At 43.2% G+C, this 12,146-nt stretch overlaps 1 protein-coding gene across 1 annotated transcript in view; it reads right to left on the reverse strand.

Annotated features, from left to right (window-relative positions):
- Positions 1 to 12,146, reverse strand: part of LOC122904122 (sine oculis binding protein homolog) — a 162,223-nt gene that overhangs the window by 58,342 nt on the left and 91,735 nt on the right. Inside the window, exon 5 of the mRNA XM_044244600.1 lies at positions 8,881 to 8,976. Within this exon, the coding sequence (XP_044100535.1) occupies positions 8,881 to 8,976 (96 nt within the window). The remainder of the gene's footprint in view (positions 1 to 8,880; positions 8,977 to 12,146) is intronic.

Genomic DNA, 12,146 nt, shown 5'->3' on the forward strand with positions numbered 1-12,146 from the left:
GGTCATGCAGTAGGAGATGGGAGCCCTCCAGGAAGGCCCAACACCTCAGACCAGAAGACTGGGACGCGTACAAAATACATGATTTTAAGAGAGACTTCAAGCCGAATGCTGTGAGAAAATACATTCTTTCAAAGATTCTTGTTTGCCCAAATCTGTTCATTTGCAGCTTAATTATGGGCTTTTATCTTCCTTCTTCCCTTTCAAAATTCCCTCTCACCAGCCCCCTAACACCCCCATATCACCACCTCCAATTTCTTGCCTCCCTTATTACTCACAAATGTCATACTTCTTAACTCCAAATATTTTTCATACCCTTTCCCTTTTTCTCCCAAAAGATTTTGGTTAGCTTGTTCTTCCAACCATAAACCAAACATGGGGCTGAATATGATGGATTTTAGTTCTGGCTGGTTACTTGTGTGCTTTTATATTGATAATTGATATCCTATCTCATTTTCTGGATTTGCTTGATATACGACCTAGAGTTTCTGTGAAGCCACCAGAGGTGAATTTTCTTTGGTATTTCAGGTGATTGTCCAGTTCAGTGGGGGGTTATGGCTGACACCCGAGTCTGGGTAATGGCCAGAAATCTTGAAGGATGTAGGTCAGCTCACTCTGAGGAATACCACGGTACTAAATCAAAAGAGGTCAGCCCCCCCACCCTTTTTAAGGTCAGCTCTTTTTTAAATGGCCTTACTGACCACGAAATGAATCCAAATCTTCAAAAGAAGACTTAAGCACTTATCATACACAATCTATTGCTGTCAGATTTTTATTAAAAATAACATACTCAAATGCTTATATCATATGGAAAAATATATTTTCTAGTCTACGAAACTAAAAGACATATACTTTGGTTTCTTTCCCCACAATTTATTACACAATTGGGAATTCTCCAATATTACAGGCCTTTCTGAATAATTTCTCCTTCCTGACATTCTCATGGATGCTCTTTCTGGCTTCGGAACTCTCCCAAAGAACTGTACTACAAAGAAGCCAGGAAGAATGATTCTGAATTAATTTCTTAATTCCTTCATTCCACCCACATAGCCCTGGAATGGAAGGGTGTATCAGACCTGGTCCCTCCAGCACAGGTCAGAGAGATATAAGTCAAACCCTGGCCCACACCTGCTCATTGGATCCCCTTTCTACCCCCAGTGTAAGGAACATAACATCTCTGAATTTTAACTTCCCAACATGTAGAATGAAAAATAACAATTGCTGTTTAGCAAAGTTAGGGAGAATGAAGGGTCTAAAGGAAAGTGTATAAAGACTAAGCACAGTCCGGGCATATTGGAGGCTCCCCACAAAGGATGATTTCTTGTCTCCTTTCCTTAACAGGCACATCCATTCACTACTGCAGATATCCCCAGGTGTAAATTAAATTTTTTCCTTTGCTTTGCACTTAATTTCTTAGTTGCATACTTCCAAGAGTAACAATTTTAATATTAAATGGCAGGGCAAGATTGAAGGGGTCTTGGATCATACAGAGAGTCTTCCCTGAGAGTTATAGTAAAAAAAAAAAAGCTTAACTCTAAGAATATTCTGCCTAATATATTTTGTCCTTCTCATTGTTCACAAGGAAATTTTGTGTTTTTTGCATGCAAATGTGCACACCCAAGACTTTCAGATAATATGTTCCTTAAAAATGTGGCCAAGTGGTACCCTATGATGTGTTTAAAAAGCAGGCTTGGAAGAAATAATCATGATCACAACACTGATTAAGTACCAGCTGCCAAATACCGTTCTCAGAACCTTATGGGTATTCATTCATTTGGACCTCATAGCAGCACTACTGGACAGATATTGTCCTCATTTTACAGCCAAGGACATGGACATTCTGTGACCTGTCTAAGGTCACACAGCCAGCAGGTGGAGTGGTGGAGATTCCTGAATCTGAACCAAACAGTCTGGCTCAAGAGCCCAAGCTCTCCAGTACACCATACTATATTTCGAACGTTTTGCATTCTTCTTCAAAAAAGCATTCCAATATTGCAGTAACTCACAAATCAGCAATATCTGCTATGCAGCCAACAGGCATCCCTGGTGTCTTCAGTATGAACAGGCAAGTGGGTAGATGTTCAAGGGTTTCTCTGAAGTTAAAATATTACATATGGGCTTCTATCCCAATCAACTGGGAAGAGTCTCTAGTTAGAGAATAAAGGCAGGTACTCCCAGCATCTACCTTAAGATTTTGTTTAAACTAATGCCACCTTCTAGTTCCATTTCATTAGTTATAAGACTAACACTTATTGAATTTTTACTGTAAGATGCATACTTTTACACATGATCCCACTGACTCCTCAAAACCACCGTTTGAGGTATGTACTGTGTTGATTCTCATGGTTGTTGATAACGACACTAAAGTTCAGGGCAGACAGTTGTCTGAAATAGATAATTTCTATTGTCAATTATTAAGACCTGTGGGGCTTACTTGCCCAGGCTGCGCAGCAGGCACATGTACAGAGCAGACACTGGGGTACCCACTCTTATCTACTATAACACACTGACCCCCTTGGAGAACACAGGATCCTCCACAACCCTCTCTGGCTCTGAGAACCACTGCAAGGTACTGTGTGAGAAGTCAGCATGAAACCAAACCATCACGCCTCTGACCTTTCTGTGCCATGGCCCTGAAACTAGAAAGGCAAAGATCTCCATGTCTTGGAAAAGGGAGCTTGCTGAGGACTGAGGATTTCCGATCCAGCCGAGGGCCCCAGATCCAATCAAGGGTGCCTGACTCCAAGAAATGTGCTTATATGAGTGCAGAAGCTGGGGAACTCTAGCCCTTACCCAAATGGCTTCTCCCCGCCAAATAAAGAAACTAAAAAGGGAGAGCTGAAATAGGTTTGCCTCGTTGGGGAGTGAAGGGAGATGGTCTACTGCGGTACAAGGGGGTCTTTTTACCCGAGAAAAGGAAGGCTCTCCACCCTGATTGCACAGCAGCAAGGGACCCAGGAGGCTGGGAAGAAAGGGCAGCTGCAAGCCAGAGCCGGTGAAACAACAGCACCTGTGGCAACGGAGGGCCCTGCGGGGCGGAACTAGACAGCCCCGGCAGAACACGCCCCTTCCGCCCCGCCCAAGGAGAGGTCTTGCTGCTCTGTGCCTTGTGCCACCTCCGTTGGCACCGCCCCTTGCTTAGTCTAATGGGGGTCCTTCTCTTTCTCAAGAGTTCTACTTTTCAAAAACATATTTCCAAATACCGTAGGAGCACAGTGGGGCCAAATAGCCCCAGACTAGAGGGATCCGGAGGGTGGATGTGAAAATGGTGGCAGAGGCCAAATCTCTCTAGATAGCAACGGGTCCCCGGGGATTTCTGGGTCACTTGATGTGTTTGGGGCTGTTACAAATACTGTTTCAGGAAACTGGCACACAGCAAACTACATACACAAATGTCGTATGATATTTTATTTGATGTGACAGAAGCCCAAGTGTGTCACCACGAATTTATGGTCTCAATGCCTTGTGCTGCTCTCCTGGAACTTCAAGCTGAGCTGGGGCATGAATCTGACTTTCTGTTAAACCAAGTGTTAAGGAGAGGGGTTTGGGTTAATTACACCTATTTTGAAAAGCTTATCAAGTTTCAAGGGAAATATGGCTGTTTCTATCACCTTTTTTTTTTTGGTGGGGCGAGGGGCCAGTTCTCATTAAGTCTCCATGATATCGCAGGAAAGTTCTAACAATAGCTAATATGTGACTGCAACCCCAGAACAGCCCCTCACTGATGTTATGAGGCCAACATATACTCATGAACTGGGCTGGGTTGCAAAGAGATATGATTTCATTTTTTAAATAAATACGTTTAGAACCAGGGGCCTGAAAGTAAAGAATTCAAGTCACCACTGGCACTGTGGTGTATTTTTTACCTTCAGGGCTTTCTGAACTAGATCTGATTGTCCAAGACTTGCAAGGTCGTACTGAGCAGGAAGGGAAGAGCCCACTGCCATCACCAAGTCATTTGTTTTAGGTGAACTTAGTCCCAAAGCTTCAATTCCCAATGTAACCAGGGTCAACCGGTTCTTTCTAGCCAGAAAAATGGGGGAACCTAAAGTCTTTACCATAAAAGAAGCCAAAGAAGCTTCTTCGCTCACAATCCTTCAGTGGAATAAAAGGGGAAGGGGTGGTTATAGGGTAAAGCAATAGATGAAGCAAGATTAGTAGTTTGATCGCTGTTGAAGCTGGGTGACAGGTACAGGGGAGTCAATGGCATCACTCTCTCTACTCTTGTGCATGGTAGGGATTCTCCATAATAATTTCTTTAAATCCACAGAAGCACTAGGAATTTCCATGAAGTAGAGCTACTGACGTCCAAACCTGATAGGATATTGTCAATTACTAAGACCTGTGCAAACGAGCCAGCCTGCTGGCTCACCCCCTTTTCCTTCAGAGACTCTATACTCCACTCAACTTAGGGGCCACCAGCCGGTAGCTCACCTGGTCTATCCTCTCCCGCGTCCTCGTCTTTGCCACGCTATTTTCCTCTGCTTAGAATGCCCCCTTCCCTTACACCTCAGCTCCAGCTTTGGAAATCCAACCCGTGTTAAGGCCTAGATCAAAGGTGTCCTCCTCCTTTGTTAGGTCTCTAATTACTGTATTTGGAAATAATCTCTTCTTCCTTTGTACTCCAGAGCTTTGCTGGTGCTCTCCTGGGCACAGCCAACTGGGTAATGGTAACAATCATGGCAATAAGAAGAATCATAATAATAGCAGCTAACACTTACTGAATGCTACTAGGTACCAGGCGTTTTAAATATGTCATCGCTTTCAAGCCTTACCCTATCTTCTGAGGTTATTACCTTTTACTATCACATGCTATAGATGAAGATCTGAGGTTCAGAGAGGTCCAAGAGGATCCATGATGTTGTAATGCCAGATGTGTCACCATGAATTCTAAGCCTTTGTACTTATGATCCTTAGTGATACCCCCGGAGTAATACAGTGTAAGTTAAAGTCTGGCTGGGGCAAAATTCTAACTTTCAGGAAGCCCTAAGAGCCCACATTCCTGATGACTACAATACTATATGGGCCTATTTTTCCTACTGAATTGCAAGCTCCTTCAGGGAAGGGACTGTGCCTTTTTCTGTTTTGTGTCCCCCAAAAGCACTGTGCAGTATAATCCATGTATACAGAAGATGCTCAATAATGTCTTGCTAATTGAACAACATATTAATCCAAAGCAGTTCTGCCTAAGGACTATGTCCAACTTTTGCTACTTTCCCAAGGAAATGAGATGGACAAATCAGCCCACAGAAGATCTGCCTAAGCATCTCACCTCCCCACCACCTCTGCTCACAGGCCACAAAACGAAAATTCTTCTCATCTTCTCCTTACACTGGCATTCTGAGTGACCAGAAAGAATTCTTCCTTGATGCTATTTTTATGTAGCCTCCCAGCTGCAGACTCTATCCCCCACCCTCTGCAAGACTCCCACCCCTAACAGCCTCAGGAAAAGTCGATGTCTCTGCGATGCCTTGGGAATCTGGAACTGAGGAAAACAGTCTGATTTCCCCCTTGGGTTTCCTTTCTCTTATTTCTCCTTTCAGACTTCCTAGAGCCGCTTTCTTCCCAACCCAGTTACACGAGGCTGTTGTTGCTGTCCTTTGACTCTATTCTGACCTCCTTCAATTGCAGTGATGTTCTCGGCACTGGCCTTGAGAACACCTGGGGAGTAGGCTTGGGTGCCTTCAGTTCCTTCCCCCAAACCCTCTCAACATGTCTTCTCCCTCTGGGGACCCAGCTTCTGCTGCATTTCTGCTATAATTCTGCTGCCTTTTAAGAACTGAGAAAGTCCTGGATGGTGAGGTGTGAGCTCATGACATGGTAAAGGCCCTCCTCACATGACTTCCACCATCCATACGAGCATTGTAATAGGGGAAGAGGAGAGAAGGCCTTCTCGTCCCAAAAGAATGAGGCAAAAATGGTAAAGGGACCAGCAGTGAAGGTGAAGCTTGGGGCAGAGGCTAGATACCTATAGCTTGTTCTAAATGTTCCCTCTCTGGGACTCCCACAAGCCATGTCACTGGAGTGTTAATGGGATGTGAATTTCCACAGCTTCTCATCTTGAAAGTTATTTGCCTTGGTCATAAATTCAGCTCTGCCGGCAAAATACCTTGGCACGCGCACGCGCACGCGTGCGCGCGTGTGTGTGTGTGTGTGCGCGCGTGTGTGCCTAACGAAGAGGTAGATGGGGCCACACTGAATTGTGTTTCTATCAAACAGTCCTCAAGCTTTATCTAATGTCACTCATCCTGACAGCCTTGCATTTTCCAAATTAATAAAAAGCATAAGGAAGCTGCTGCACAACCACCAACCAGAGCATCTTGGCCACCGAGCGATATATCTAGTCATCTGTGTTGGATGTTAAGTGTGAAGGCACGTATCACGGTTTGGGATTTAAATGGAAAAATCAATACCCGACAGGGGTCTCCAGTCACACAGCGGATCTTTCTATCAGCCAGTGCTTTGTCTGTCAGGGCCTTCTGACTAGGTGTCCCTGGGCATTCCGCGCATGGATTTTGCTTTGCTTCTGTTGCGCTTACTTAACCCTCTTCCCAGAAGCAGAGGCTGGGGGTGCAGGGGGGAGACCAGAGACGACAAACGGTCACTAATAAAGTCCAAGGCAGTGTCCAAGCTACCTGGCCGGGGCACTCTCTGTCAGAAAGTGTGGCCCAGAGCGTTAGCCACGTAGCCCAGTGTCCTGACGGCATGGGAGCTTAGAAGCAACCTGTGGCCCCAGGGCTTTCTCCCAAGGGTCACTGACACCCCCCACGAGGTTCCTCTGCTTTCTAAGCCCACTGAGCCTCTTGCTGCAGGGAATTATGCAAAATGGCTTCTAAGAAAGCACTTTGGAGCGGGACTTGCAGTCTTTTTTCATGAAACCTTTAAAAATTTGCTCGAAGCTGCACTAACAAAACTCCAAGGACTTCTTATTCCTCTCTTAAGAATGTACAGGTCTCTTTCATACAGTAACATAACTTCTCCAGGCTTCATAACCAGCCACAAACACTACTGCCTCTCCTGCAGTTGAAAAAAATAAAATTTCTCCTTGGAGAAATAAGCTTACTTTTTTTTTTTTTTTCCTCTTTACTCTCCCTTTTTCCTTTATCACAGAAAAGTACGCTGATGAAAATAAAGCATTTCTAACAGTGACGAGAAGGACAAAGATTATACCAATCTCTCAAAACTACTGCTAATCCAATATTGTGTTGAAGCATAGCAACAATTAAACATATATTTTCTATAAAGACTGATGGGAAAGATGTTCACATGTATGTCTGAGTTCCTCCTACACAGACTGACCACAACCGGGACCCAAGCACGTTCATTTTACAAATAAAAATTTTTTAAAATCAAATATGGCATATTACTTGTTTAACAATTTCTCTAAGAAGAAATAAGATACTCCCCAAAGCATTTTGATACCAAAACATAGCATAAATGGCCCATGGCCTACAGTCTTCAGCTGGATAACCACAGTTAGAGAGTGAAATATTAAAACGGAAATGAATGAAAAAGTTTTCCCCCAAAATAGGCCATGCTAGTGGACCTGGAAGTTTAAGAGCCCTACGATAAAATATAAGGTGAGTTGAATTTTCAGAAAAAAAAAAATTGCATTTCTAAGCAGCAAACTGGCCCACGGATAGGTGAGTCAAAGGGACAGGACACACAGAGTGAGTGGGGCTCTTGTGGTTACACAGTTTGCGGACCAGGGAAGGGCATTCTCTCACTGGGAACATCTCACGGCTGTGGCTAGGATTGGTAAGCACGTTATTTTTCTCTCTTCTCCTGCTCTTTGGACACCTTGTTTTTCATGAACAGTTGGTATCAGTGCTAAGTCCAAAGACGGCTACATGTGGGATTTCCTAATGCGGAGACCTGGCAGAGCCGAACTGTGTTGGGCCAAAAAACTAACTAGAAATGAGACTACCTCAGAATGTAACAACTGAGTATCTTCATTGTCTTTCAGTGTTTTCATTTAGCTGGAGCAAATGTTTTGCTTTAATGCAACTGAAGGGAAAAGAACACTTAGGGACAACATAGCTAGATCCCTCATAAAGCCTCATTTTCAAAAGCAGTGTTTAAATCTCTAAATAAATGACAATTCATTCTCTGTTTACTTTAGGTAAACAGAAAATGCATTGTGGAGCACTCATTTTCAAAAGCTAATCAAGAACATTAGGTCCCAACAGATTCATTTAATAGAAATATAATAGGCATTCCTGCTTGCTTTTCATCTTGTCTTGCTGTAAATGCTAAAATGAACAGCAAATTAACCCTACGCTGGAACACAGTCCCTGTCACAGCTGATATCCTCTCTCTCACGACTTGTAAACATCCCTGCATCCTGTCGCCGCTTTGACTTCTCCTACATAGGAAAGACGAAAGCGCCTGATTGAGCTTGGCAAGACAGTGTAGGAACACTTGACTTCTAAAGGGAGTACTGCGTGTCAACTCTGCCATCTTCCCTAGCAGAACAAAATATTACCATGTTGTGTCCTAAAATAGTGTACAATTAGGAAGTAGGAGGAGGAGAGGTAGTGGGATTGGTTTTGTGTTTTTTTTTTCCAAGCTACATATATCCACTGTCTTTCTCTGTATTTGTAACTTTACTAGCCATTCTCCAAATGGCTGGTGATAAACTACTATACAAAACAAGCTAATAAAGACAGGGCCATCCAAGCTCTATAATCAGATATAAAAGATTTGCAAACAACTTGAGATCTTATCATTAATATTCAGTGATAGCAGAATTAGCATTTAGAACTCTATACAGAAAAACTATAATACTTCATAAATTATGTAATAATGAACAAACCCTTGCAAAAACTGTTTTCACTGTGCTAAAGTAACATTCTAGACTTGTTGTAAGTATGTTATTCTTACAAGTAGTTCGCTGTTATTCTTGAAGGCAAGCCTTGGAGTTTCCTTAGCATAGTGCTGCTGGGGAAAATTTTCAGCATGTCCATCTTCATCTCTAGCCTGAAGGGAAATATAATGGCCTATTTAGGGACTTACAAATAATGGAAGAAAAAAAAAAAAGCTAAAAGCATAACAGCTCAGATCATTAAACAAACGGGAATCCAGAAATAACAACATTATTAAGAAGTTTGTTTAAATACGCAGTACGCCTTTTAGGTATCAAAATTTGGGATTTATTTTTCTTTTACATAGTTTGGTTTGAACATGCAAATTCATCGTGGTGTAATATTTTAAATGATACGAAGCAAACCAAAATCAAGCAATTTGGTTGGAAATTACCACCACTTCGGGCTTCCCGCAACTTTTCGTGGCACATTCAGGGTTATATGACATACGTACGTGTTTAAACTTTTTGGCATGCTTAAGCAATCTCTAGATAATGCACTTAAAAAAAAAATTCTAATAGCAAGGCCATAAGAAAAGCAATTTGCATCGTTATATTTTGCATTGTAATACTGTCAGAGATAAACTGATTCCCCTTGATTTTTAAATAAAGATCTGAAAGGAGCAATGATCTAGTAAGAACAACGATTTTTCAATCGAATGCAGTAAAAAAATAGATTTAATTAAGAAGCTGCGTTAAGAGTTACTGGTTATTTTGATCTACACTGTTAATTAAGAAAGCTGAAGTTTAAATGGAGACATTAACAGAACCCATTAGCAATACCGCTTGCATACAGTCTTTGCTTTCTAATCTCCATCGGTTTCTGGTTTGGCGTTGGAGAGAGGGAGAGGTAGGTGAGAGGAGGCGTGTCTGCAGCACACTCATTAAACCATTCATTTGGGTGACACTTGCACCCTGCTCTGCTCTGATCTCATCTTAGCCCTAACTGCTCTCCCTTCCCTGGCCTCCTGAAATTCACAGCTGAGCTGTCTCCCTCACATATGGCTTGCATATAATTATGCATATTCCATTTTGCACTGCATTAAAATGATGAGCTCCTGGCTCCCTGCCAGCTGATTTTAAAAAGCCCAAGTGAAGTAGGAAAAAGGAGAGAAACACAGGGAGAGTCGCACAGGAAGCAGCAGGTAGTTCTGTCTGCTGTCTCTTTAGATAAAATGTATGTCTGGCACCACGGAAACAGCTGAGAACTACCTGTTGTGATGTACGGATGGAGGGGGAGAAAACAATGCGTCTACGTCTGCGCCACCGCGATGACAGCCCTTGTGTATTGTTTCTCCTTCCATGGAGTGAAATTTGCCCGCTGACAAGTATCACTCAGAGCTCCTCTGCTAGACGAGGGACTGTCGTTTTGGAAACGGATCCAGATCTTGTCCATCTTAGGATGTATTGCTTGTTTTTAATACAGGCCTCTGCTACTTATTCCAGGGAGGGAACGGGATGGAATTTGGAAGTGGAATGTCACGGCCAGGGACATCTGGGTTACAAGAAGTCGGTGGGAGAAGACATTGCTCTGTTTTGGTTTCCTTTTTGAAATTTAGGAACATCTCTGGGATCGGGTGCCTTTCTAAGACACCTTGCCCCGCCAAATCAGAGTAACATAAAAATGCCGTTACAGGATTGGGCTACATGCGACAGTGAGCGTAAGCACCACTCACGTCCAGTGGTTATGCGGGCACTGAAACCATCATGGTCCTTCTCACAGCCTCAAGCCCTACACTGCACCTGCATCAGGGTCTAAGCTAATAGAATCTTAAATGGGGCCCACATTAAAGTGGAGTGTATAAATAAAAGGCAGCTGGAGGAAAAACAGAAAGAGGTCAATGGGTAGGAACAACGTTACATTCTTCCATTCTTTGTAAGTGCATTTTATGTCGCTCTGTGAGGTCTCTTGAAGGCAGGGACCTCATCTATTTCATCTTTCTTAATTCTGCCATGCCCGGTGCCTTACTTTGAGTTAGTACTTAACCAACGTTGAAGTGATGAAAAAAAAAAAAAATACATGGAGAGTAACTAGACCCTACCATAAACAACTTTGCAGAAAATGTCACCTCAAAATAGGCTAAACTTGGTGGTAGGTTCACTATATTCCTGGTGCACTATGATACATATGCTTGGAAACACAGCATATAGTTTACGAGGGCTACTATTTACATATATATGTCTATATTCAATATATATGTATCTTGTGTATAAATATTCATAAGGTGGAATATGTTTATTATGCATGTACTATGTGTACACATTCATACACACCAGATGCCTGGGGATATTTTCAACATTGGTGGCAAAAATACATCCATCTCACTTACATGTAAGGTGATCACAATGCTTTTTATGTTTTTAAAGGACAAAAAAAAAAGAAAAGGAAAGAAATCCCACTGTCTAAGATTTGAAGGTGGTTCCTCAAAGAAGCTGAAGACTTCATGTAAAGCCTATTAATTTATGAGGTTGAATGAAGCAGCAGTGGAAGAGAAAGAAGAGGGGAGAGGGAGACGGGGAGACCTGGAAGCGAAGAGAGAAAGCCAGAAATCTGCTTCTCCACTGAGCTGTGTATTTGCCTCTGTATGGAACTCCATGGCCCTTGGAAGGGTCTGCCTCTCCCGATCAACCTGATTCCAGAGTCTAAGACATTCTACCCTCCAGCCATTTGCTGCGTTTCCAGCACGCGCCACCGAGCTGGAGAGCACACCACGTGCGTGGAGACCGAGTGCCAAACCCTTCACGTGTGTATGCAGACACAAGCACTCACCCACCTCTTGCCAAAGCGTTTCCTTTCACATTCTGAAGTCTTTTTAGGGTAAAATTCAAAATTACTCTTCCTAGACTAAGTGAAATTAAGTGCATTCATTGATGGCAAGAGAGTTCTCTCTTCTGGCCCCTGCTAGAGTCATCTGGGTGGGTTTTTGACAGTGGAGTGTGCCCTCCCCTTTCCGCCCCACCTTTGTAAGACTCTGATTTAATTGGGCTAGGGTGGAGCCTGGACAGGGGTGGTTTTAAAATTAAAAAAAAAAAAAAGCTCTGGGATTGTAACATACAAGCAGGGCTGAGAGCCGCTGATCTAAGGGGCATGCCCAGAGGAGGGGTATCAAGAGGAGGCCCTTGGCAGAGTGTTGGCAGAATGTTCTCCATGTTCTCCAACCACATCCCAACCTCACTGGATGGAATGGCTCAGCGATAACTAAGAGGATGTAGGCTACGGCCCTGGAGATGGGTTTTGTTCCAAAGATTCCAGAGAGGACACGACTCTAGCTGACTGCAGGCAAAA

Source organism: Neovison vison, chromosome 1, assembly GCF_020171115.1.
Source record: "Neovison vison isolate M4711 chromosome 1, ASM_NN_V1, whole genome shotgun sequence".
Lineage (NCBI taxonomy): Eukaryota > Metazoa > Chordata > Mammalia > Carnivora > Mustelidae > Neogale > Neogale vison.